General features: G+C 42.9%; 1 protein-coding gene across 3 annotated transcripts in view; it reads left to right on the top strand.

Moving 5' to 3' along the window:
• LOC139410818 (paxillin-like) overlaps positions 1 to 23,102 on the top strand; it is a 33,468-nt gene extending 10,366 nt beyond the window's left edge. Inside the window, exons 2-15 of one of the 3 annotated variants that reach the window (XM_071156354.1) lie at positions 10,846 to 11,054; positions 11,148 to 11,233; positions 11,360 to 11,499; positions 11,651 to 11,843; positions 12,068 to 12,182; positions 12,347 to 12,986; positions 13,020 to 13,684; positions 14,649 to 14,921; positions 15,055 to 15,453; positions 15,625 to 15,783; positions 15,927 to 16,100; positions 17,733 to 17,814; positions 17,903 to 18,051; positions 18,152 to 23,102. In XM_071156354.1, coding sequence (XP_071012455.1) covers positions 10,846 to 11,054; positions 11,148 to 11,233; positions 11,360 to 11,499; positions 11,651 to 11,843; positions 12,068 to 12,182; positions 12,347 to 12,986; positions 13,020 to 13,684; positions 14,649 to 14,921; positions 15,055 to 15,453; positions 15,625 to 15,783; positions 15,927 to 16,100; positions 17,733 to 17,814; positions 17,903 to 18,051; positions 18,152 to 18,418 — 3,551 coding nt within the window. In that variant the 3' untranslated portion in view covers positions 18,419 to 23,102. Of the gene's footprint in view, positions 1 to 10,845; positions 11,055 to 11,147; positions 11,234 to 11,359; positions 11,500 to 11,650; positions 11,844 to 12,067; positions 12,183 to 12,346; positions 13,685 to 14,648; positions 14,922 to 15,054; positions 15,454 to 15,624; positions 15,784 to 15,926; positions 16,101 to 17,732; positions 17,815 to 17,902; positions 18,052 to 18,151 lie in introns of all 3 variants that reach the window. The other 2 variants (XM_071156353.1, XM_071156356.1) reach the window with 2 other exon arrangements.
• The last annotated feature ends 4,097 nt before the right edge of the window (positions 23,103 to 27,199 follow it).

The following is a 27,199-nucleotide window of genomic DNA, read 5'->3' as shown; positions in this document are numbered from 1 at the left end:
CGATGTGGATAGGGGGGTGTTCCCTCTGCTGTTTCCTGAAGTTCCTGAAGTTGTTTTATCAGACCAGAGGACATTTCTCCAAAAAGTACGATCTTTGTCCCCATGTGTAGTTGCAAACTGTAGTCTGGCTTTTTTTTGAGGTTTTGGAGTAGTGGCTTCTTCCTTGCTGATGTCGACATAGGACTCGTTTTACTGTGGATATAGATACTTTTGTACCTGTTTCCTCCAGGTCCTTTGCTGCTGTTCTGGGATTGATTTGCACTTTTCGCACCAAAGTACGTTCATCTCTAGGAGACAGAAAGCGTCTCCTTCCTGAGCGGTATGATGGCTGCGTGGTTCCATGGTGTTTATACTTGCATACTATTGTTTATACAGATGAACATGGTACCTTCAGGCGTTTTGAAATTGCTCCCAAGGATGAACCAGACTTGTGGAGGTCTACACATTTTTTTCTGAGGTCTTGGCTGATTTCTTTTGATTTTCCCATGATGTCAAGCAAAGAGGCACTGAGTTTGAAGGTAGGCCTTGAAATACATCCACAGGTACACCTCCAGTTGACTCAAATGATGTCAATTATCCTATCAGAAGCTTCTAAAGCCATGACGTCATTTTCTGGCATTTTCCAAGCTGTTTGAAGGCACGGTCAACTTAGTGTATGTAAACTTCTGACCCACTGGAATTGTGATACAGTGAAACAATCTGTCTGTAAACAATTGTTGGAAAAATTACTTGTCATGCACAAAGTAGATGTCCTAAACAACTTGCCAAAACTATAATTTGTTAACAAGAAATTTGTGGAGTGGTTGAAAAACGAGTTTTAAATGACTCCAACCTAAGTGTATGTAAACTTCCAACTTCAACTGTTTTTTGCTATCCTTGTTACACATACAGTCCATGGTATACGAGGATGTACCCTTATTCTATTGGGACCTCTTCATCTGCACACCGGGTATCACAGCTCTCTGTATCTGAGGACAGAAAATAATTGTTGTGTCCGTGTGCTGGCCTTGTGTGCTGCAGCCCAAAGCACGGCTGCTTTTTGACTTTCATCAAAAAGCATTGCGTCTCCTGCACTAGAGTCTGCAATGGTTCAAACTACACAATATAATGTCGGGTGCATTAAGTGATGCTCTGTTTCTGTTCTTTTTCTAAATTTGATCTGATGTATTGTCATTTTTTCCACAACTAAAGCCTAGGTCAGATAATCACGGTTTGCCACTGCAGTTATCAGTTAATCTGACTATTCTCTCATTGATTTGATTTCCTTATTTCATTAATTTTAGGGCTTTTTGTATAGTTGTCTAATGTTTGTGGGCCATATAACCCTGTTTTTAATATTACTCCTGTTTACACCTATCTAGTTGTTTCACAAGTGCCTACAGAGAAAGAGTTAGGGTTTGCTTCTGGACAGGTCCTAACTATACTGGCCTTTTAAGCAAGCACATGTCCCAAGGATATCCCAGTGGTTATGGCGTTCATCATAAGTGCTGGTGGCCTGGGTTTGAGATCCGCAAGGGGAGTCACACTACCTTCACATTCTTATCAAATATGTTCATGTCATTATTTGACAACACCCCTATCTTACACTTTATATACAAATGTGTGTTGACACCCCTTAAAATTAGTGGATTTGGCTATTTCAGCGACACCCGTTGCTGACAGGTGTATACAATCGAGCACACTGCCATGCAATCTCCATAGACCAACATTGGCAGTAGAATGGCCTTAATGACTCAGTGACTTCTTCAACGTGGCACGGTCATAGGTGGCCACCTTTCCAACAAGTCAGTTTGTCAAATTTCTGCCCTGCTAGAGTTGCCCTGGTCAATTGTAAATGCTGTATTGTGAAGTGGAAGTGTCTAGGAGTAACAATGGCTCAGCTGCGAAGTGGTAGGGCACACAAGCTTGGTGGAAGAGGAATAATGGTCTGGGGCTGTTTTCATGGTTTGGGCTAGGCCCTTTAGTGCCAGTGAAGGGAAATCCTTAACACATTGACCTTCTAGACGATTCTGTGCTTCCAACATTGTGGCAACAGTTTGGGGAAGGCCCTTTCCTGTTTCAGCATGACAATGCCCCGGTGCACAAAGTGAGGTCCATACAGAAATTATTTCACTAGATTGGCGTAGAAGAACTTGACTGGCCTGCACAGAGCCCTGACCTCAACCCCATCAAACTCCTTTGGGATGAATTAGAACGCCGACTGCGAGCCAGGCCTAATCGCCCAACATTGGTGCCCGACCTCACTAACGCTCTTGTGGCTGAATGGAAGCAAGTCCCCAGAACAATGTTCCAACGTCTAGTGGAAAGCCTTCCCAGAAGAGTGGAGGCTGTTAAAGCAGCAAAGCAAAGGGGGACCACTCCATATTAATGCCCATGTTTTTGTAATGAGATGTTTGACAAGCAGGTGTCTACGTACACTACATGACCAAAAGTATCTAATTAAAATCAGTTTCTCATTGAAAGCTGAGAATCTGTAGGATTACACCTTGAGCACAAATTGACCACCTTTCCACTACCTCATAAATTATCAGTATTTATTCATTCTATTTCGCTGCGCAACTTTCCATCTTCTTGACATTTAATGTGGAAAAATGTCAAAATAGTTTATCATACTGATTCAGGAGTAAGATTAAAACGGGGTCAAATGCCCCAACAACATTAGACCCCTAAACCGAAAGCTCTTAAATTGATGAAATCATTTAAATCAAATCAATGATGAGAGAAGAGTCATATCAGCTGATACCTGACACAGACATGGTGGTGTAGCAGGAAGATTACCGTATCGTAAACCAAGAGGTTGTGAGTTCAACTCCCGAGTGAGGATATGCTGAATAATATAATGTATAAATGAACATGCACAATTAAATCATGTGCGGCAAATATGGAAGCTGAGAACACTATGTTAAAAGGTGTGTGTGTGTGTGTCCCTAATCTTGCCAACAGACAGAGCTCTATCAGTGGTTCACCAATCAGGGCCTTGATTGGCTGGGCAACAGTAACAAGATGAGATTTGGCGCAAATGTTCTTGCCACGTTTCCACTTAAAATATTAAGATTCTAGACAAGTTATTTTCTGATAACATGGCAACTATGTTGGGTGGGACGTTGATGGAATATTCTCCTAACCATCAGAACTGGAGACATGAATATTCTTTCAACGCTCCCATGAAACATGTCTAGAACAGTTAACATCTTAAGTTCTGAGAACAAGGTAATGACGTTCTATTTAACATTTAAGGTGATGGTCTCTTGGAAACATTCCTAGGACATCACGGGAACATTCCTATGATAACGTTAGTTAATGACCTATTGAGACTTAAGGGAACGTTCTTTAAAGTTCTGGGAATGTTTGTTAGCTGGGTAGTCATGTTTAGAGTACATACTCAGACATTAGAGTATCCTACAGACCTGCTGCAATATGGGTCTTCAAACGACTAGAGGACTTTCTCAGATACAGATTTGCACTAGAGATATTTACACAAACGCCTGGAACCCGGCATACCTCTAATAGCAGAGCCTACTGTACGCGAACCTGCACCGTTCATACTTGTACACATAGATCATATTCCATGGTTACATGTTTCAGTGCATTTTAGGGACCAAGCATCTGGCTGATCATGCTGGCTGATGGGCACTGTTCTGTATGAATGACCCAAAATAGCATGTCAGTGAGATGTTTTTTTTACTTGTTTAAGTGGAGGGACGAGGAGACATCTTTTGTGCTTAGCCTGATCTGAGAATACCTCCATGGCTCATTAGATGGTAAAGCTGCTCTGAGCCAGTGAAAGGACTGATTGTTAACTGAGAGGGAGCCTGCTGTCTCACTTAAGTCGGGGGAATCCAGGCCTGAGGTAGGGGGAGAGGCTGCTGTGGAATGTCTTAACATCAAGGCCAAATACTTACTGGGTTACGGCTCACCAACTCCCACCACTGTTCCACACTGGCCCTGTAAAGAAAGGGCTCTTCACAAACCGGTACCCTCAGTCAGTCCTACTGTGTCCTAGTAAAACCCTATTCCCTGGTCTCTGCAGGGATTCCTCTGATGACGTAGAGCTGCGTAACCCAATCATCCTCTCCTCTTTCTACTTGGCCCAGTGTACCAGAGATGTCCCCATTTCCTGCCCTCCCAAAAAGCAGGGGGGATTCTGTTGTACCGTGTGAGCAACCCTAGGTTAGACAAGGCATGTGAACGTTCCAGAGACTCAGACGTGTCTCACGCAGCTCCGATCAGGTGGTAGCCAGGTCCAGAACAAGGCCCAGAACCATTACTGATGTGGCCGCAGTGCAGCTGAGCTTTCTCCCAGATGTGCGTCTTTACCCACATGTGACAGTCAGTGTCAGATGGCCTGTCTTACTGGCGTGTTAGTGTGGCGTGTCCCCACTCTCCTCTCTGTGTGAATTCCTCAGGAGCCTGTATGATTGACTCTCCATGCTTGGGAAACACACAGACGGGCTGTCCCTGTGGGTTGAAGCAGCCTTAGTTTATGTCATGACCAGCCATTAAGATAAGAGTGGTGCGTGGTGTGTAGGTGGGCAGCTGGTTGAGAGGACAGCATTATAGGAGAGGCAACGTTGCAGTCTGAACAGTAATCACTTTTTATTTTTTACATGCTTCGTGAACAACCGGTGTGGACTAACAGTGAAATGCTTACTTACGGGCCCTTAACAATGCAGAATGAAAGAAAGAAAGTGTCACGTTCTGACCTTGTTTCTTTTGTTATGTCTTTTTTTTTGTATGGTCAGGGCGTGAGTTGGGTGGGTTGTCTATGTTAGTTTTTCTATGATTTGCTATTTCTGTGTTTGGCCTGGTATGGTTCTCAATCAGAGGCGGCTGTCAATCGTTGTCCCTGATTGAGAACCATATTTAGGGAGCCTGTTTTCTATTGTGTTTCATGGGTGATTGTTTTCTGTTGTGTCTGCACCAGCCAGAACGGTTTTCGGTCATTTCTCATTGGTATTTTTGTTATTTCCGTATTCATTTTAATAAATATGGACACATACCACGCTGCACCTTGGTCCTCACCTTTTTCCACCAGCAACGGCCGTTACAGAAAGATAAATAATAGAAAAGTAAAATGCTTAATAATAGATGCACAATGAGTAACAATAACCTGGCTATATACAAGGGATACCAGTACTGAGTCGCTGTGCAGGGGTATGAGGTGATTGAGGTAAATATGTACATATAACTAGGATTAAAGTGACAGAGGATTAAAAAGTAGCATCAGCATATGTGATGAGTCATAGTTAGTCCAAAAAGGGTCCCGGCAGATAGTCCATGTAGCCATTTGGTTAACGATTTAGCTTTTGGGTAGAAGCTGTTCAGGGTCCTGTATCCTCTTTTGAGGAGATGTGGACTGTATTCGTTGATTACCTTGTAGAAACATTGCCATATTCCCTTGTTCAAGAGAGGACTGGGTGCACATTAAATGGTATGGTCCTTAGGCTTGGGCGATACCTCGGTATACGGTTTAATGTCTATTAGGCTTGGGCGATACCTCGGTATACGGTTTAAAATGTCTATTTCAAAATACTGTTTAAAATATATATAAAGATATTTTTTGGGAGGGGGCTACAGGGCTATGCCACTGCTTTTAAGTATAACTATAAGAAATATAAGATGTGTCAAATTATATCTAGCTCAGGGCTCCAGCTATGCATTTGGTTTCCTAGCTAAGTGGCTAGATATCAAGCTTCTTGGTTACAACCGAGACATTCAATCCTCTCCTGGATCAACATCCCTGGTGCCTAAATTGTTTTGTGCATCCCCCAAAAAACATATTATTTATAGCGCCCCTTGTGTGCACATTTGGTAATACCATATACCCCGGTATGGTACAGAAATGGAATGAAAATCTGGATACTGCCCAACACTAGTGGTCCTAAATGTTTACGATATTTTCCAACCACACTCTGTAACTTAGACAACATAGCTGTCCTTACAACTTTGGCAGTTGGTGAGTTTCTGTATTTCAGTAAGTCAGCAGTGTGCCAGTGTTACCAGACTAGTCATCACCCCCAGGGACCTGTAGGGTTTCTCCCTGTATGCCTACCACTACTGTATGTTTGTGTGGGCCTGCCTTCTGAACTAATGTGAGGGTCCTGTCTGTAAATCAGTCCAGTCCAGCTCTTTCTGTGCTCCTTCCACACCCATCCTGTTCTGAGTCTGGGGGAGGGGGATCTGCATGACTGACCTCATTGCTTAGGCAATGAACCCTGCCTCACATCCTGAGGAAACATAAGCGAAAACAATGAGCAGAATCTGCGTTCAGGGCCAGGAAATTAATGCTCTGCCACTGCTGTTATGGACCATTTTGACCAATAAAAGTTAGTCGCCCTCTTCCCCCCCCCCCCCAGTGTAAGTGTAATGGAGCAGGACTCTGAGTTCCTGCTGGATTCTTCCCACATTACTCAGGCTGGGACTCCCCAGGGCATGTTGTTCAAAGAGCTCAGTGTGGAGGATTCCACCGGGCCACAGAGCATGGAAGATGGCTGGCTGTTTTTGGAGGTTGGTTGGTTTGATTCAGTGTTGCACAAGCTGAACTTGGGGAAGAGAAACAAGACCGTCTATCCTTGAGGTTTTCACACCCCCTCCAACACACACAAGCTCATGGTAGCCGCTGGCTCTCTCACTAATCTATTGGTGCGAGTTTGTTCTCGATGTCTAAGCATGACTGTGTGTCAAAATGGTCTTTTAGACTTTCCCCTGTCATCTGATTTACTGGCCTGTGGGGAAGTGCTTTTATTTTTGTCCAGCGCTCTCTTCAGGGGAGTGTCATCTTTCAGATATGGGGTTGCTTGGGCGGGTATTTTTGGTGGGGATTATTTTGAAGCCGTTGACCCCATCTTGCTTCAAGATCTTTCTGTCTTTCTCTGAGACACCACACCACTCCCTCTCTCTCACTGTGTCTGTACTCCCTTCCGTTTGTCTTTACACTCCCTGTTCACCCTTCTCTCTCTGTGCTGTATACTCCCTCTCCCCCTTCCCTATCTGCTATTCTCCTCTGTGGTATTTCTCCCCCTTCCCTATCTGCTATTCTCCTCTGTGGTATTTCTCTCCACCCCTCTCTGGCCCCTGTCTCTCCTGATTGATATAAATATAATGTTGGGAAGGCCGGATAGTGTTACTTTCTACGTGGGACTGTGGCCAGTTCTGCCCCCAGCTATAAACAGGTGAGTCGTGGACCCTGGTGGCCTATCACTGTATCCAATGTGTTAAAGATGTGGGAAAGATTAGCTTGCCTGTTAACCTGGGAAGCATGGCACTCTGGGCCTGCCATGGGTAATAAAAATTGACATCTCTCTTCTCCTGCAATTTAAAGTATGTGGTACTTTTCTGATCTGGCCCTGTTATCTAAATTATAGAGTATAGTAGTTTTTAAACTAAGCAGCCAGGTTTTTCTTTTTTTTCCCTCATCTGGAACCTAGTCGTAGTGCAACTGATTGACTGGTGGTTTCTGTCTTGCCAATTATAGCCTGTATTACAAAACATTGTATTCTGTGTTTTTATCTTAATATTTGTTAATTTCATGTAGATAACATATTACTGATATTTAGAGTCCCTGGGTAAACCAAATCATCCCTCTCTTCCATTCTTGGCCTCCACCTCATGCCGCTCCTCTGTCACCCTCCTCTCTGTTTCCCTGGCTGCTTTCTCTCTCGGAGCCGGACAGTGGAATGTGTGGAATTCACCATGTACCTTCCCGCCTATCAGATAAAGACTGCAGGGCTTTGGTACAGTTAGGAGGAGGGGGGCTATGGACAGAGGCAAGAATCTACACGTACCCACCACCCAAAGAATGCACACAACACAAGGCTGTTGGCCTATGTTTGAATATTGACTTTATGTTAAGATGCTTTCAATGAAAAGGCAGGACAGGAATGTATTGCAAATCTATTTAGGTCATAGAAGCTGCAATAAACAAAGTCTGATGAACTGATCTCTCTGGCATTTAGCCCTGCTTAGAATCCCCAAATGGCAGAATAAATGTTTCCCATAGAAATGAACAGTTGTATAAATACTATTTTTTTTCAAAAGTAGTCAGGATTTCCTCTGAAAAATGATTGGATTTTACCCATCTCATAACCTTTACCCCCACCCCTTACAGTACTTCTTTGCATTCTTAATGCCACTAACTCCCCCCAGACCAACTCAGGCCACAGACCATTTTACAGTTAATCGGTGTCAGACTCATTGCTGCCTCCCACAGGAGGGACAATCAACACACATTTATTCCAGTGGCATTTCCACTTTCACACTCCAGTAAAGCCGAATGTCAGTGTAGCCCTGGCCTAAAGCACTACAGGCAAGTGTATTGCGGCTGACCTCTAGCTATGATTTTAAATATCCTCTACTCATTGTTCTTTAGTTTGTTAACAAACAATTCCTTTACAATGAAGGTGGGTAGTGGGTACCAGCTTTCGATGTATGTCATTGAGCTAGCTATACCCTTGACAATACGTTGCTTGAAACACTTCATCAGATGTGGACTAAGATCTCTGACTGATCAGTACCACAGGGGTTGGCCAGTGTCACAGATGTAGTAGCAACGGGGGGGGGGTAGTCTAGTGGTACTAGGCAGAGAATAGAGATCCCAGTCTGGTAACAGATACTGAGGAACTTTTCCCCGCTGCCAGGAGTAAGGTCATGAAGCTCTTCTATGTACTCTATATCATACCTGGTTAGCCATGTGTGATTTGTATTGTTTTAGTATGAACTGTTATTGGGAAACCACACCATAATGTGTAAGATATCAATTCCCAAGTGAATGACCGGATAGGGAGATGGCCAGTGATTTAAAAAAATATTATTTAAAAAAAAAAAAAGACATTTTTATTATAATATTTTTTTTTCATGGGCTTTATTGTAAGGGTGATGACGTCAACTTTAAGTCCTTGTTCAGCATGTCAGCACCAGGTGCAGCTTATTTTGAGCAGACTTACTTGCTGAACTTACAGCTTTAAATAGATTTAGCACCCATGTGGTTTAACTATATGACGTAAACACCTAGCTACTGGTTGGGGTCTCTGTGGTTTGAATGAACAGTGGGGGAAGTACTGTGGTAGTGAATAGGTTCAACTGAAAGCTCTGTGGTAGTGAATTTGTTAAACTGAAAGCTCTGTTCCCACAGAACAATTGTAACAGTCCTATTCAAATAAAGTTGTTAAGGATGAACGATAGAGATGTCGTTGACGTCTAGTTGATGGCAATTTTTAAAAATCTTTCTGGGAATTCTTTTTGAAAATAGAGCAAAATATTTGACTGTTTACAGAAGTAGACACAGACTTGATTATTATGAGTGAGAAATGTATCCCTGGGGTGAGTTGGAGGGTAAGTGGGAGGGCGGGAGGGAGGGCGGGAGGGAGGGCGTCGCACAATTGGCCCAGCGTCGTCCAGGTTTGCCCGGGTAGGCAGTCATTGTAAATAAGAATTTGTTCTTAAACTGACTTGCCAAGTTAAATAAATAAAATATTGTTGGGGTTAATATCCAGTGTGTCTCTGTCCCCCTGCCTCCAAACCACACCCTCAACAGACAGGACACTAGCTAGTCCTCTCTGTCTATCTCTGTCCCTCTCTGGCTGCATAAGCCGTTGCACACACTTCTGGGTACTGGATCTGTCAGGTGGCATATCAGGAGGATAGTAAGGGGGCATTTTACCCAGAAAAGCTTGAATATTCTGTGAACTTTATTTCATCTTAATTTCTTGTCTGTTTTTTTTGCTTTTGTTTTTCTTCTTGCAAAGAGGATTTTGTGTGTGACTGAAGAGGGACTTTTGGACTGTGGTCTGTAAAAAATGATTTGTCTATTTGTTGTTCACCTCATAAAGTTGTAGTAATGTTGGCATCTTATGGACTGTCCATTTATCATATCATTTAGTTTAGCCTATTTTAATGTTCTCTTGGTTTGAAGCTGATTTATGTAAATTGGCTTTTGAATTGACTTGGTTCTGTTATATGGAGTTGACGACAAGGATTCCCTTTGACACCATCCAGTATGAACAAGAACATTTGAACAGGCTATGCTTGACTGACTGAGGATGGATGGAGTATGTGATGTAAGGGTCTGTTTTGTTCTGGTGTTCCAGGGGACACTAATGCTGTACACAGGATAGCCCTGGAGGAGATGTATATGATGTCTGTCTTTCTGAGTCTGTCTGATGTCCACACTCACACAAAGCCTTTTGAAAAGGGCAACAGGTTAAGAAAGGTGTTTTTCTGTTAGGAAGACAATCGGACGGAAGGAACGATGGACAAGCAAAGACGGATAGCCAGGTACTTACTGAAAGCAGCAATATATTAGAGCCTGATGGAAAGATTGATGGAGCGAGGAAGGTGGGGGTTTCAGGGGAGATGTTAACCAGACTGGTGGGTTTAGAAATGACACTGGGGCTTTGTGTCTGTGTCGAGCTGTGATGATGACAGGGCCTAAACTTGGCTCCTGGTGGAGGGGGTCCTTGGGAGCAGGCTTTTTTTTGGAGTGAGAGGCTGACCGGTACGCGTAGGCATTGTTAGTTTACAGACAGACACCTGCCGCTCAGTAGACTCCAGCTGGAGAGGCCCAGATTCTGGGCGCTTTGAATTATTTTCAGTCTAATGGAGGCAAAATAACGAAATCTGTCACATTCACATTGATGCTAAGCATATAAGTTGTGTTGCATCTTGGTCTTCTATGAATGATTTGCTCCAGAAAGAGGGGAAACAAATATCCACCCTCAATCTTAAAAAAACAAACACATTTTGTATTGATGTAATGATACAGAGGCAGCCTTGGTTTGTGTATTTCTTTCTGTAATGTTTGACTGAGTGTATGCTGTGTAACAATGGAGGTATCTCTCTCCTTCTCAGACGCTTTGTTGGCGGACCTGGAATCCACGACGTCCCACATCTCCAAGCATCCTGTGTTCCTGTCTGAGGAGACCCCCTACTCCTTCCCCACTGGAGGGAACTCCTACCAGGATGTGTCAGTCCCTCCCCCGGTGCCACCCCCTCCCTCGGCTGAGGCTCTGAATGGCTCTGTGACAGACTCCCTGGACTCCCACCACTCCTCCCAACAGGTCAGTCATACTGTACCTCAGAACCACGACTCAGACATCTCATTCATTAAATGGCTTTTCACGTCTAAACTTAGTGAATGTCCTCCTCTTCAGTCCTTGGGTTCAGCTCCGAAGAGCTTATGGTCCAGGGACAGTAGCAGCCCGCCCCTGTCCCACATTGAAGAGGACCACGTGTACAGGTAGGCAGGAGGGCCATAGGAACAGATCTTTAGGAAGGCACCCCCACTGGGAGGCTACTATACCGTCTGTCACTGTTTTTATACTCAAACACAATTGACAAAGCATTGTCTCTCTGCCTCTGTCAGTTTCCCCAACAAACAGAAGTCTGCTGACCAGTCTGCGGCTGCAATGAGCTCAGCTCTGGGCAGTAACCTGTCAGAGCTGGACAGGCTGCTCCTGGAGCTCAACGCTGTCCAGCAGAACTCTCCCTCCTTCCCCACCACAGGTACACAGACAGCTAAACACATCCTACATCATTTTTCACTAGGTTTTGGTGTTTATGCTACCTAAGCGGAACTTCTCTCTTGTCTTTGCAGTATGTGTTTACTGCATAATACTGTGATGATATCATGTCCCACTGTCCTTTCTACCCACAGAGGAAACAGCCCCACCCCTGCCGTCCTGCAGCATAACCCACTATGTGCAGGAGAACGGGGGTCCCCCTGACGTCATGGTGAGCCCTCCGTCTCAGGAGAAGACCAAACGGAACGGGAGGCAGGCGGTGGAGGAGGGCCGGCCCACTGTGGAGAGTCTGCTGGATGAGCTGGAGGGCTCTGTACCCACTCCCAGGTAATCAGATTTGCAGTTACTCCTATTCAAGAATCACAGATGGACAAGGAGTTTGTCATCATCTTGAATTATAGGATACAAGCTAGCTAGCAATGAGATCATGTTAATAATCAACTGTAGCCTGTGTTTGGGTGCTCCATCTGATCACATATTAGGATGAAATGAAAAATGAGGAGGTCAATGTTGGATTGTGTGTGATCATGTTTTGTTTGTGTATTCTGCAGCCCCTCTGTCCTTCACAATGAGTTGGACTCTTCCTCTCAGCAGCAGGCCAGAATGTCAGCTTCCTGTGCCACACGTGAACTTGATGAGCTCATGGCCTCCCTTTCAGACTTCAAGGTGTGTGTGTGTGTCTTACGCTTGTCCTCTTATTACCTCATGAAAAATCCTTTAGTGGATACCTTTTTAATTCTATATCTATTTTCTAATCTGATTATTTCTCTTTAATATCTTCCTCTTCTTGTGGTGTCCCTTTCCTCTCTCCTGCCTGTCCTGTCCTCTAGCCTGTCTTCGGCTCCTTGGGTTCTATGAACTCTGACCTTCAGCTTGATCAGGCAGGAACCTCCCCCAGCATCATTCTGGAGGTCCATCCTCCTCCACGTACCTGCTCCTCCCTTGCTGCAGCTGCCCCCTCCTCCCTCTCATCCTCTCAACCTGCCTGTGACTCTCCTCTTTTCTCTCTACCTGCATGGGAGCTGCACATAGAGGAGGAAAGTGGTGACTCAGGGGGGGCAGTGTCCCCTCCACATCCCTCATTATCAAGCCCTCCCCCAGCTACTGTAACCTCCCAGAGCCCTCTGTCATTTGCAGAGAGTGACCCAGAACCAAAAGTTGTCATCGACGGCTCTGCAACCATCCTGTCGTCTCGTCAGAAGTCTCTGGTAGCCCTCAACCACTCCAACCCTTCACTTAGCACATACCCAAGTCCTCCTAATGCTGCTAAACCATCACTGAACTCAGCCAGTGTCACCCTGGACAATAACCCCTTAAAATCCCATAGTTCATTTCTAGAACTTGGTACAACTCCCCCTACTGTTACCAAGAGCACCAGTCCCCTGACTGACATGGATCTATGTTTCTCTACTCCAACCACTACCAAGAGTCTTAGTCCTGTTCCTGTCTCTACCTCCAAGACTCCTTCACCTCTCCATGCTTCTGTCACCAAGACTCCTTCACCTCTCCATGCTTCTGTCACCAAGAGTCCTCCTCTCACTGCTTCTAAAGCCCCCTCACCATCTTTGGTCGCTTCTCCCAAGTCTCCCTCTCCCCCAGCTCTCACCAGCCCCAAGATCTCCAGGAGAGTTCTGGAGCCAGTCCCTGCAGTTGAGCCCTCTCTGGATGAAGCCCTGGATAAGCTGCTGGCCATGAGTTTCACCAAGATGGAGAACGATAGAGTCCCTACTGACACACTGCAGCTGAAGGGGGAGGCACCTCAGCTGAAGAGGGAAGTGGTGCAGGAGGTACATGAGGAGGTCATCATGCCCTTAGACAGAATTGAGGTTCAGCCAGACACTACCGGGTGTACCCGGGATGGGGCAAGTACCCGTGAGGGGACAATTACCCGGGATGGGTCAGTAATGAGTGGACACATAGATGGGCACAGGGAGCTCATGGACTGGGCTGATGTGGAGCTGAACATGTGTCTCCAAGATGGACTGGATGGTAGTATGACTCCTTATACAGAGAGACCTTATACAGATGGGAGCATGACCCCGATGACTGAGGCCAGCTGGATGGATGAGTCCCTGGATGGCTCCTCTTGCCCTGGAACTCCTGATGCTGCCATGGACCTACCTCTGCTGCAGCCTGCCACCATGGACAGGGTCTCTGCATCTGGACATGTATGGGACAGCTCTCAACACCACATTGTGCTGTTCTGCACAAACACACATAGAAATGACGGAGTTAAATGTCATTCATACAAACTATCTTTCTGAGATGGCAGGAATGGCTTGGTGTGATACCAAAACATCTGTTTGACAAATTGTGTGTGTGTAGATACTGTCCTTACAATGTGCACATCTGGATGTTTGCTGCTACTGCAGTCTCTTATTGTTGACTGCCTGGTAGTGATGAGCAATTAACCGAAATGTCAGTTATTTTTTTGTTTGTTTTTAACAACTAATTGAACAATGTCTGTTAAGTTTGAATACCGTTTTTGTTTTCATTTTTTTGTGAGCTTGAGGCCCAGTTTCTATAGAGAAATCAGATTACGCCCGAACTTTGCGATGTAGTAGGGAGTTATAGTTTCCAACAGGCCAATATTCTACATAGTTCAGCACAGAATACCTGGTAATTAACTACAATGACAATCTATTGCACCCCCGCCTACTTGTCCGTTAATAATCAAAACCGTGATTATTTTTCAATGATCGAACCGACTTGAAAAGCACTGAATGCTCAGCAGTACTGCCTGGCTGTGACCTTTGTTGGCATGTCTTGTTAAAACCAAACAATTTGAGTTGTGACTGCATCCTATGACTACCTCACTTGTTGCGTCAGCATGATGCCCTCATCTTGCCCAACTATGTTCTGCTTAACGGTCAGAGAACAAATGGGACTGTGTGATGGGTGGGGGGTGAGATGGGGACTGAGCATGTAATACAGCATGGAGTGTGACTCTGAGCTCACTGACACATTCCTTTGGACATGCCTTTACCCACCGCTGATAGATACCCTTGAGGAGATGGCTGCCTTTGGCTTTGAGTGAACTGGAATGGTGCTTCCTCTGAACTGAACCACTCACCTGGTCTGTGGTATTGTAACTGGATCACAGTGGAGTCCTGATGCTCATTCTCCTTCTAGCTTAAGTCCGTGATAAGGCGCACCAAGGAGACCCCCAATGTGCACCCCATGTACCGAGAGGGTCACCCCCGGAGGGGGCGGATGGGCCCCATCATCGTCAACAAGAGCAGCTCACAGGACCGCCTCATAGAGGAGCTGCAGGGGAAGCTGGGGATTGGCCGATTGGCTGACCGCCGGCGCAAGCAGCCGGACGATTGGCTCACTGAGGGCGTAATCGTCATGTCCAAGCCACAGCGTTTCCGTGGCGATGGGGCTGCGAATGAGGTGGACAAGGTTGGCCTGGATACGATCACAACAGGATCACACCATCCCAGATATAATTTTTTTTTTTACCTTCTCAAGTTTCACTTTCTGTTCTTTACCTTTAATTTTCTCTCTCCCTCTGTGATCGTCTGTCTCTTCTCAGATCATTATTCCCTCGGAGTCACCTATACCTCAGAGGAGGGTCATTTCCCCACCCCAGTCTCCCCCAGCCCCTCGTCACCCTCCTATTATAGAAGAACCCAGGAGACCCCCAGCTGTTAAGCAGACCCCTGCTCCCCTACCTCCTCCCCCTCCCCCCTGCCCCCCTCCTCAACTTCCTCCACCCCATGAACCCATCCCTCCCCCACCTCCTCTGGCACAACCCCCACCGGTCCCAGTACAGCAGCCCCCTGCCCCCAAGCCAGAGCCCCCTCCACCTGCTGCTCCAGCCCCAGTGCCCCCTCCACCAGTGCAGCCTGCACCACCACCACCACCTCCCCCCAAGGTCCTGGTGTCCATTGGCTGTCAAACAGAATACGACCCAATTTTTCCTCCAATGCAGGCATGGGATCTCTCTACCTTTCTATTTCTGATATGGTGGAAATCCTTGTATTTCTCACTGGCTTCAGTTTCCTTTAGTTCACCCACAGTTTAGTTATTTGTTCAGATGTATTTTTATGAGAGAATGCACTGTGCTCTGGTGTCCGTCCTCTCACTCTCCATCTTTTGACAGATCATGGCCCAGGGGAAAGGTGGCCCTGGAGGCCCCCCAACACAGGTCAACAAGCTGGACAACATGCTTGGCAGTCTGCAGTCTGACCTCCATAAACTGGGTGTGCAGACTGTGGCCAAGGGAGTGTGTGGGGCATGTTGTAAACCCATCGTGGGACAGGTGAGGGGCTTGGGTGGGCCATAGATCAGGCTCTGGTGGCCTTTCTAAGATCATGGTCTCGCTCTAACTTCAAGTTAATTTCAATTGAATTGCAGAGCTTTGTTGACATGGTAAATCTAAATATACTGTCTCGGTTTGTCCAGGTGGTTACTGCCATGGGGCGCACATGGCACCCAGAGCACTTTGTGTGTACCCACTGTCAGGAGGAGATAGGTTCCAGAAACTTCTTTGAGCGTGATGGAGCGCCCTACTGTGAGATGGACTACCACAACCTGTTCTCCCCACGCTGCCACTACTGTAACGGCCCTATACTGGATGTAAGTAAACACCTATACTACAACAATAACGACACTATACAAAAATATGAACGCAACATGTAAAGTGTTGGTCCCATGTTTCATGAGCTGAAATCAAAGATCTCAGACATTTTCCATACGCCCAAAAAGCTATCAGCCAATCTCCGACCTTCCATTCTTAAGCAAAATTCTGGAGAAATTGGTTTTCAAACCGCTATTTTTTTTATTTTTAAGTACCAACTCTATTTTTGAAAAATTCCAATCTGTTTTTTGAGCCCACCACAGCACAGAGACAGCCTTAGTTAAAGTGGTAAATTATCTTCGAGCCAACACCGATGCCAAACAGCTCTCTGTCCTTGTACTCTTAGATTGAAGTGCTGCATTCGACACTGTTGACCATAATGTCCTTCTGGACAGACTGGAGAGTTGGGTTGGCCTCTCCGGTCCAGTTCTAAATTGGTTTAGGACCTATTTAACGGGTCAAGAGTTTTTTACATTTATTTTAGTTTGTCACCCTTGGTGAACATAACTCTGATTATACATATCACCTGTGTTTTTCCACAAGGTTTGATTTTTGGATCCGGTACTGCTCAGTTTATATATGTTACCCCCTGGCAGAGTTCTCAGAAAGCACAGCATTGATTTTCACTGCTACGCAGACGATACACAACTTTTCCTTTCTGTGTCACCAGAGGGTTTCAGCTCCACGGATAAATGATTAGACTGTATTAGTGATTTAAATACTTGGATGGCTCACAACTTCCTCCAGCTAAATCAAGACAAGACCGAGGTGCTTATTGTTAGAGCCAAAGCACAGAGAGAATCTGGCCCCACATTTTAATTCACGGGCAATAAAGGGAAAAAACCAAGGTGTTATTTTAGATTCTGAACTCAATTTTGAATCGCACAATATGAATGTGACCAAAATAGTTTTTACCACCTGAGGAACGTTGCCACGGTGTGGCTCTTTCTCTCTGACTGATACAGAGAGACTCATCCATGCTTTCATTAAGTGCAGGCTTGACTACTGTAATGCTCTCCTGTCTGGTCTACCCAAGAAAGCCATTGGTCAACTGCAAAACATACAGAATGCTGCAGCATGGGTACTGACCAAGGCCAGACGTAGAGCACACATTACACCGGTTTTAAGGTCTCTGCACTGGCTGCCTGTGAGTTTTAGAAGTAATTTTAAGATTATTCTATTGGTTTTTAAATCAATCCACGATTGTGCAACCCAATACATGTCAGACATGCTTTTAAGTTATGTACCTAGTAGGTCCCTCAGGTCCTCTGACACTGGCCTTTTAACTATCCCAAAGCCTAGAACCAAGAGACATGGAGAGGCAGCCTTTAGTTATTATGCCCCCGGCTTCTGGAATGGCCTGCCAAAGAACCTGAGGGGGGCCGAAGCTGTGGACATATTTAATTAAAGATCTTGAAACATATTTTAGTCGTCCTTTTTTTATCTCGTTTTGTTGTGTAGTAAATATTTCATATTTGATTTGTTGTTTATTTAATTTTCCTGTAAAGCACATTGCATTGCATTCCATGCTTGATTTGATTTGTTCAGTGTATATTATTTCAACTTAGGCAGTCCAAAGATCCAGTGTAGCAATAGCAGCTAGCATAGAGTAACTGTTCCTATGTTTACAGAAAGTTGTGACCGCGTTGGACAAGACATGGCATCCTGAACACTTCTTCTGTGCTCAGTGTGGATCATTCTTTGGCCCAGAAGGTGAGTTTTACCCGTTCTTGGAGCTCACTTGAAATGACCATTTCTAGAGTCAGGTGCAGAACTCATGATCTGTATGTGTCTCCTGAAGGCTTCCATGAGAAGGATGGGAAGGCGTACTGTAGGAAGGACTACTTTGACATGTTTGCACCGAAATGTGGCGGCTGTGCCCGAGCCATTCTGGAGAACTACATCTCTGCGCTAAACTCCCTTTGGCATCCAGAGTGCTTTGTCTGCAGGGTCTGTAATCAGCCTATTTCCCTTTATATAAAGGCATTCATGTTGAAGTGTCCTGACTTGTACTTACTCATTACTCTCCTCTCTCTCTCTGGTTATGCAGGAGTGCTTCACTCCATTTGTGAATGGGAGTTTCTTTGAGCATGATGGGCAGCCCTACTGTGAGGTGCACTACCACGAGCAGCGAGGCTCCCTCTGCTCGGGTTGTCAGAAGCCCATCACCGGCCGCTGCATCACAGCCATGGGCAGGAAGTTCCACCCGGAGCACTTTGTTTGTGCCTTCTGCCTCAAGCAGCTCAACAAGGGCACCTTCAAGGATCAGAACGACAAGCCCTACTGCCAGGGCTGCTTTGTGAAGCTATTCAGTTAGGGAGTGTGTGTGGCTCACAAGCTTGTATCAGAAAGTGTCTGTGTAGCTCTGGTAGTGTGTGCAAATCAGATTGTGTGTGTTTGAATTGTTTTAGAGGGATGTCTGTACACTGATGGTGTGTATGGTGAAAGTGTGTGTGTGTGTTTCAGGTAGTATGTGTGTGAGATTCCAGCATTCTCTTTTTTGGCCCTTGAAGTGTAATGGACAATCAGATCAGGTCTCTGCCTGTGCGCTCTCTGTGATGCTCAGAATAGTGTGATTTTTAAACCCAAATAGTTTTGCTTTGCTTTTGTAGTCCGAGTAAATGCTTACTGAACACTGTAAGAACAAATGGGATACGTATATGGAAGTGTTTTGAGGTTGCTGCTCACTGGTTGAGTGTCTCTTGAAAACCATTTGAAATGTGTCATGTTACTAGATCAGGGAGATGTTGACCTGTCATTTAGTTGTTTTTTTTTATCAGCTGAGGCCTTTTTTCAACTGCTAAAGCAAAGGCCTCGGTGAGATTTCTTTAATTTGCTGTCTGAGTAACAGAGAACAAATGCATATAATGATGTCATTGTAGCTTTGACTGGAAATAGGCTGTGGGTCAGTCATTATTTTAGTACTTGTGAAGCACATGGTCGTGTCATCAGACCCTTGTGGACTCATTTTCACACACACAGCCTTGTGACACACAATCATTGACACCTCCACACAAGCATTTGGTGTTTGACAAACATACGAATGCTGACATGTTACAATTTAGATTTGATGTATATTGGAATGTTTCTATAAAATGTATGTGAAAAAGATTAATTTACAACATATAATATTTGACTCCCTCTGTTTGGGAAATCGGAGTCACATATAACGCCAAATGGGGAGATGGATAATGTAGTTACTTTGTCACCTTCTCCACTGCCCACTCAGTCCTTTAGAGCTTAACCCTTAGTTGGACTGGTTTGGACTTTCCTTTATGTTCAGAAAGTGCTGATGCAGTATAAAAGAGTATGCCACTATAAACAATTGAATTTATTCTGCATACAGGAAACGGTTGCATTTTACTGTGAGAATACTTTATACAAAGCGCTGGTCAGTTAATAGTTTGAATAACCACTCATTAAGAGAAATCCTCTTAGAAATTTCAAAGCAGATATGCTTTTCTATTTTTCAATATCTGTGAAGTTACTGTGCATTGAGTTTCACTTTTTGTAAAATAAATAGAATACTGCACAAGGCCCCTTGTGTACGTACACAGATTCTATGCAAACAATACTGTGTGCAGCTGCAAACATTTAACTCAACAACCCTCTTGACTCTATCCAAGTGATGCTTTCAAGGAATAGGCCTATCTATTTTCTGTGCCAATATATCAATGCAATGTATTTTACACTGGGGAGACCAGCAAGGAATCCTACTGTTTATAGACTGGGAGTCCTGGACTATCTCTTCAGATTTCTGTCAGTGTGAGTCCACTGGATAATGTGTGTTGATATTGGTCTGAGAGTGTGCACTGTGCAGGATCTACTGTACACCAGTTGTGTTTGTGGGCTTGTATTCTTATCCATCACATAATTGTATTGGGTCTGTATCTTGTTCAGGGATTTACACCCAGAGCTTGTAAATCTCTGTTCATTGTTTTATTTAAATCATTTAACTATTTGTCTACTCAGAATCATTGTAGTTGGCAGTTATTTAACCAAAGTGACTGTTTTTTATTGAAATTGTGTCCCTTGTCACCTTTTCATTTGATATGTCATAGTGCTGAATACTGAGCCAACTCATTTCATGGGAAGATTTTTGTTGTTGTATAGCCTAAGTGTATAGTATTTGTGATAAAGTTTTCCTTTGGTGGTGAAAAAAAGGCAATTTTGCCTATTTATCTAGGAATGGATTCTGCACACTCTAGAGATGATTGCCACCGTGGTGAAATCTAGAGTAGACTGTGATGGCATTATGTTTGTAAGAATGGTGGGGTAAAACATTTTTGCCAGTGATATTGTTGTGAGGAAAGCATGACGTACAGACTAAAAGTATGCCCAAGAAGCAGCTTGTTTATCCTCAATCAATTTCTCCCTGGCCTTGACATGAGAAACACTCTATTCACACCACTTTGATACAGCTATGACCAGAAGTGACTTTTCGTAGCAGGTTAGGAAAAGGGTTAGGGTTAGTGAAAATGCTCTCCTAACCTGCTATGAAAGCCACTTCTGGTTGTTGCTGTATCGAAGTGGCATGGAAAGAGTGTCTGGTGGAGTGAAATCATACAGGTGGTGGATCTTTTGATGGCCCATTCTATCATTAATCTTTGGGACGTCCCAACTCTGACGTTAACCATTTTACATTTCAACTTCAATGGGGTAAGGCTTGGGTATTGATGTTGCAGGGATCCCGGTTTGCAATAACATTTTGAAACTCATCTTTGCAACAAATTCACAACCCAGTTAACTCAGCACATACTGTTGTAGAGGGTAAATCTCAATTGATTGTTTTTTACTGTCATCCTTCCTTTTCTCTAAACGTTCCACACACCAAGGGCAAAAGAGTAGGCTGGGGTTATGTCAAAACGGGCCACATTCGTTTGATGCCACTTCAATACGGTTTCGATACAGCTACGACCGGAAGTGATTTCCGTAGTAGGTTGGGAGTGCGTTTTCGCTAGGGACCCTAGAGAGGAAGAGGCGAAGCGATAGGTTTTACTCCGCCCAAAATCTGTCCACGAAAATAAGACCATGAAGTGATATGTTTCTATCAAATTGGCAACAGCTTTTCATTCAAATATTCTAAAATCCGCATTAAAATAATATGCGCATTTCGAGATGTTTCCATCAAATAAAGTTGTTGCAGAATAAAAGGCTGTGCGTGATGACGTAGTGCACATTACCATTTTTTTAAAATTGATTTCGATCGCATTTTCAACTCTACGGGTGGTTTTGCCAAAACAACATGAGTTATAGCGAATGTGCCCACTCTGGTCTTGGCATGTGTGCTCTAACCAACAGCTCGCAGTGCGGATAGGCTACTTACATGATGAGGTTATTGTGAATAAGAGCGAGATCATTTTTATTTGTCAAACGGCAGCCAAGCATCGGTCATCATGTCACCAGAATAAGACCCTCGATATTTATTGGAAAGCAGCATCAAGCTAATCACCGTGCACTTTCACCACCCTGTGCAATTCCTCATAATTTATTTAATCTATAGCCTAATAAACTGCATGGTTTCAAGGGTCATAGTGGGAGGACAACACAACCTATCATCGCACCACTCCAAAATTAGTTCGAAATGTTGGTTATTATATACATATTTGGGCATAATGGCGTTTCCACATAAATTTCTCGCATAATTTATTTTACTGACACAAAAATATCCCACCTTGTCTAGCGTATATTGTTTTGTCAACATTGGGAAAGTTTACCGACAAATTAGATGTTTCCCATCAACAACCTGGCCTGTCATGACTTTTTTTTATCCGACATGTACTTTACAAGCATAAAAAAGTTGGATGGAAACCTGGTTAATGAAAGTGGTGACTTTGGTCAACAAGAAGAAAATATACTACTTTAAAATGGAGATACAAAAACGAGTTCTCTATCTCCATGGTCTGTTGTTCACAAGCGCGTATCTGCCTTCTCATTGTCTAGAATGGTTACACATCTCGTCTCCTCCAGCCTGCCTTCCATCTTTGAGCACATTTTTTATAAAAAAATAAAAAACAATTACACTTATTTAATTAGGCAATTCAGTTAACAACAAATTCTTTACAATGATGGCATGTTAGAGTGGATCACTTTTGTCAAGTCCAATACCATTGCTGATCACCTCCTTTAAAAGAGTGTGTTGTATTCTGGCGATAAAAATTGTCCGACTTGTCGACTGCATGAACTTTACAAATATCATGTAATCAAAGGCCAACGTTTCTGCAGTTGCTCCTCACCAACTTCATCCTGCAGGATCACCTGCATTGTGGGATATTCTATTGTCAACCAATCATTAGGGTGTTTTTGTTTGACCAACGCAAACGTGATCAAAGACATGACTGAAACTAGTTTCAAGATTTAATGTCATGTGCCCAAGTACAGTGAAATGCCTTTCTTGCAAGCGCCAAACACAATGCAGTAATCAATATCAATGTAGCACTGAAAACAACAAGGTAGAACAAAAACACACAAGAAATAAAAATAAGAAAACGAGTAAGTAAGAAGCTATATTCAGGGTCAGTTAGTAAACCATATTTACAATGTGCAGGGATACTGGAGTGATAGAGGTAGATATGTATAGGGGTAAGGTGACTAGGCATCAGGATACTGTATGGTAAACAGAGTAGCAGCAGCGCAAATGATGATTGTTTGTTGTTTTTATTGTTTTTATTTACTTTTCTGCTCTTTTGCCCACCAGGATTTCTACTTGCACATCACCATCTGCTCATCTATCACTCCAGTGTTCATTTGCTAAATTGTAATTACTTTGCTACTATGGCCTATTTATTGCCTTACTTCCTCACGCCATTTGCACACTGTATATAGACTTTCTTTTTTTCTATTGTGTTATTGACTGTACGCTTGTTTATTCCATGTGTAACTGTGTTGTTGTTTGTATCGCACTGCTTTGCTTTATCTTGGCCAGGTTGCAGTTGTAAATTAGAACTTATTCTCAACTAGCCTACCTGGTTAAATAAAGAAAAAATAAAAAAGAATACAAATTGTGAGTATGTGTGTAGAAGTGTGTGTGCATGTTATGTGTGTGTTGGAGTGTCATTGTGAGTGAGTGTGTAGAGTCCTGTGAGAGTGATTTTTTTTTTTTTTTAAACACAAGGATCAACTCAGTCCATGTAGCCATTATGTTAGCTATTTAGTTGTCTATGGCTTGTGGATAGAAGTTGTTACTGCTTGCCATATGGAACCAGAGAGCACAGTCTGTGGCTGGAGGCATGTTTGCAAATGTCTTAAAAATAAAAAACTGAAATACCTTATTTACATAACTATTCAGACCCTTTGCTATGAGACTCCAAATTAAGCTCAGGAGCATCCTGTTTCCATTGATCAACCTTGAGATGTTTCCACAACTTGATTGGAGTCCACCTGTGTTTCTACTTTGTCATTGTGGGTTATTATGTGTAGATTGATGGCGGGAAAAAAACAATTTAATCCATTTTAGAATAAAGCTGTAACGTAACAAAATGTTGAAAAAGTCAAGGGGTCTGAATAATTTCCGAATGCACCGTATATACAAATATGATATTTGAGGCGCTCTCACTAATTGATTGAACAATGTGTACACACAATATTATGTTATGATTTCAGTTTGTGAGTGTGTGATTATGGGGTTAGATACATAATACATTATTAAGAGAAGCTTTTAGAAACAATGGCAACACTGCCATGTTGATCTGAGCCTCGCTGTCACAGATGCATCTTCACCGACTTCTCTCCTTACAACTCAAACACACCCAATGAGAGAAGTTAAAAATTCTTCCTTAGGCACAACCTAGATTAGAGACAATACATATATGTAGTTGAACATGTTATTTCTCAAACCTTGTGAAAGTGACAAACTGACACGTTTTCATTATAATTTGTCAAAAACAACTTGATATAAAAGGAGGCAGGGATGTGGGTAAAATGACGTTCATCAGATGTCATGGGTTAAAGTACAGATGTCATGGGTTAAAGTACAGATGTCATGGGTTAAAGTACAGATGACATGAAATTGGGGAGAGAAATGGGGTAAAAATTCAAATAACAATAAAGATCACATGTAGTAATTAGTAACAGCGTCACCCTCAGGCACTCAAGGTAAGTACATGTACATACAAGACATCCTTTCTTTAGATAATAAAGAACAAACAAAAAATGTTCTTTCAACTCAGTGTTTCACTGAAAAAATACATGTTTTACAACATAACATACACATCACATTTGTCATCACATTGTTATTATTAAATTGTGAAAGACTCCAGTCACCTAAGTCATAGACTATTCTCTCTGCTACCGCACAGCAAGCGGTACCGGAGCGACAAGTATAGGCCCAAAAAGCTCCTTAACAAGCTATAAGAACAATTCATGAAATGGCCCCCCGGACTATTTACATTGAAACTTTGGCAAATGGTAAAGTCTGCAAAACAGTGCAATCTGTTCGTAAGAGATTCTTATTTTGGAAACAGAAAACTGTTTTGAGATTAAATGTTTAATCGATGAGAAAATGTGCAGAATGTCGGCCAAAATCCATCTCGCTCCATCTTCTCCCACTGCCGATAACGGAGCTTCCTCTCACCACCATATTTGGCAGAGAGTTGAAATGCCAACCGGATGCATTACATTTATACATATTGCCTTTAAAGTGGTAATAAAAATAAATGCTTTTTTTCTCTTTTCCATACAAGAATGCCATTCATGCTCAGAGGATGTGCAATTGTTTTTAAACCAATGGGGCAATGATCTATGGTTTTCAAATGGTACAAATTATTGTGCAGGGGTCACTGTTCCCAAACCAAGACCGATACAAGAAGTCACTGGGTCCTTTTAGTAATTAACATTTTTGTAGAAAACTTCTTACTTTGTCACGTTTCTGGTTATAGCTCAAGAAATGCAAATGAAAAACTATTGATAATTTTCCTTCTGCAGAGACTTTAATATGGTTCTACACAAGACCATAGACATATATCCTCCTAGAGCACACGATGCAGGTAATAGATCATCTGTATTATGTAATTGTATGAATGTTATTGATATATGGAAGTATAGAAAACCTATGGTAAAAGATTTATCTTGGAGCAACAAAAACTTCACTCTACAGTCCAGAATAGATTTATTGCTGATATCTCAATGAATTCGAACCTAAAGTTGATCAGATTGGGATCTAACCTGCTATTTTAAAGTCAAACTAAAACTGAGTCTTTGTGATGACTCACAGAAACATTCAATTGTGAGTTATTGGAAATGTAATAACACTATTGCAATTGGAATATTTCACAGCAAATGTAAATTATCTTATTTAAGTCTATTATTAATCCAGTAACTGTAAATGAGGAAACTGAATATTCAAGAAGTATAACTATACATTTAATGAATTATTTTTTAAATCCCCGGGCAATGATGGATTAACGGCAGAGTTTCCCAAGGCCTTTATAGATAATATTATAACATTTCTTCTTGTAGTTTAGTTTTCTGCCAGTTGTTTATAAGTGTAACGGGTTTATAAGTGTAACGGTTTTCGTTCTCCTCTTCTGAGGAGGAGTAGGAAGGATCGGACCAATGCGCAGCGTGGTAAGTGTCCATAATATAATTTTAATGAAATATAACTGAACACGGAAAACAAAAGAATAAGAGAATAAATGGAAACCGACACAGTCCCCGTATGGCGCAAACACTGACAGGGAAAATAATCACCCACCACCAACATGGGGAAAACAGGCTACCTAAGTATGATTCTCAATCAGAGACAATGATCGACAGCTGCCTCTGATTGAGAACCATACCAGGCCAAACACAGAAATACAACATAGAAGAAAGAACATAGACTACCCACCCCAACTCACACCCTGACCAAACTAACACAAAGACATAATAAAGGAACTAAGGTCAGAACGTGACAATAAGGCCATTCTTCACAAACTTCTGTCTTATCTAACTTTGATATAGAAATATAGACACCTGAGTTGCCTAACCCATTTACAGGATTTGTTAACTTGAGGTTCCTAGGTTTTGCTTTTGATTAAATACATTTCATCTTGATGTTCTGGTGCCATTCGGGCAATTTAAAATATTGATTTGGGACTTATTTGTGAAGGAATGTAACTATTTTTCTGGGTGACTTGTGATGTTTTTTGTGCTTGCCATGTATTTTAATGTGCATACAGCATACAGTGCGCTCCAAAAGTACTGGGACAGTGACACATTTGTTTTGGCTCTGTACTCCAGCACTTCGGACTTGAAATTATACAATGACTATGAGTTTAAAGTACAGACTGTCAGCTTTAATTTGAGGGTATAAGAATATAATATATTGCTCAACACTCATACATTATTGTGAATGCTACCATGATTACAGATAATCCTGAATGAATCTTGAATAATGATGAGTGAGAAAGTTACAGAGGCATAAATATCATACCCCCCCAAAATGCTAACATCCCATGTTATTGTGATGGTGAGAGGTTAGCATGTCTTGGGGGTATGATATTTTTATTTCTGTAGCTTTTTCATTCATCATTATTCATGATTCATTCTGGACTACCCATAACCATGGTAGCATCCACATTAATGTAGAAATGTTTCGAAACAAATTATACTCTTATTTACAATAAAAGGGATTCTAAAATGACACAATACATTATTTACCATTAATTTCTATTGGACACAAAATAATCTGAAACACAACCAAAACAAACAGCAAATGCATTCAACAAGTTTGTAGAGTCACAAGCTTAATGTAATCATTGCGTGCTAGAAATATGGTATAAAGGTCCTGGATGGTAGGAAGCTTGGTCCCAGTGATGTACTGGGCCGTACGCACTATCCTCTGTAGTGCCTTGCGGTCAGATGGCTGAGCATTTGCCATACCAGGTGGTGATGCAACCCGTCAGGATGCTCTCAATGCTGCAGCTATAAAACCTTTTGAGGATCTGAGGACCCATGCCAAATCTTTTCAGTCTCCTGAGGGGGTATAGATTTTGTCGTGCTCTCTTCACGACTGTCTTGGTGTGCTTGGACCATGTTAGTTTGTTGTTGATGTGGACACCAAGGAATTTGAAGCTCTCAACCTGCTCCACTGCAGCCCCGTCAATAAGAATGGGTGCGT

The sequence above is a fragment of the Oncorhynchus clarkii genome, chromosome 6 (genome assembly GCF_045791955.1).
Source record: "Oncorhynchus clarkii lewisi isolate Uvic-CL-2024 chromosome 6, UVic_Ocla_1.0, whole genome shotgun sequence".
Lineage (NCBI taxonomy): Eukaryota > Metazoa > Chordata > Actinopteri > Salmoniformes > Salmonidae > Oncorhynchus > Oncorhynchus clarkii.
The sequence above is the reverse complement of the archived record's forward strand: the minus strand, read 5'-3'. Positions and strand labels throughout refer to the sequence as shown.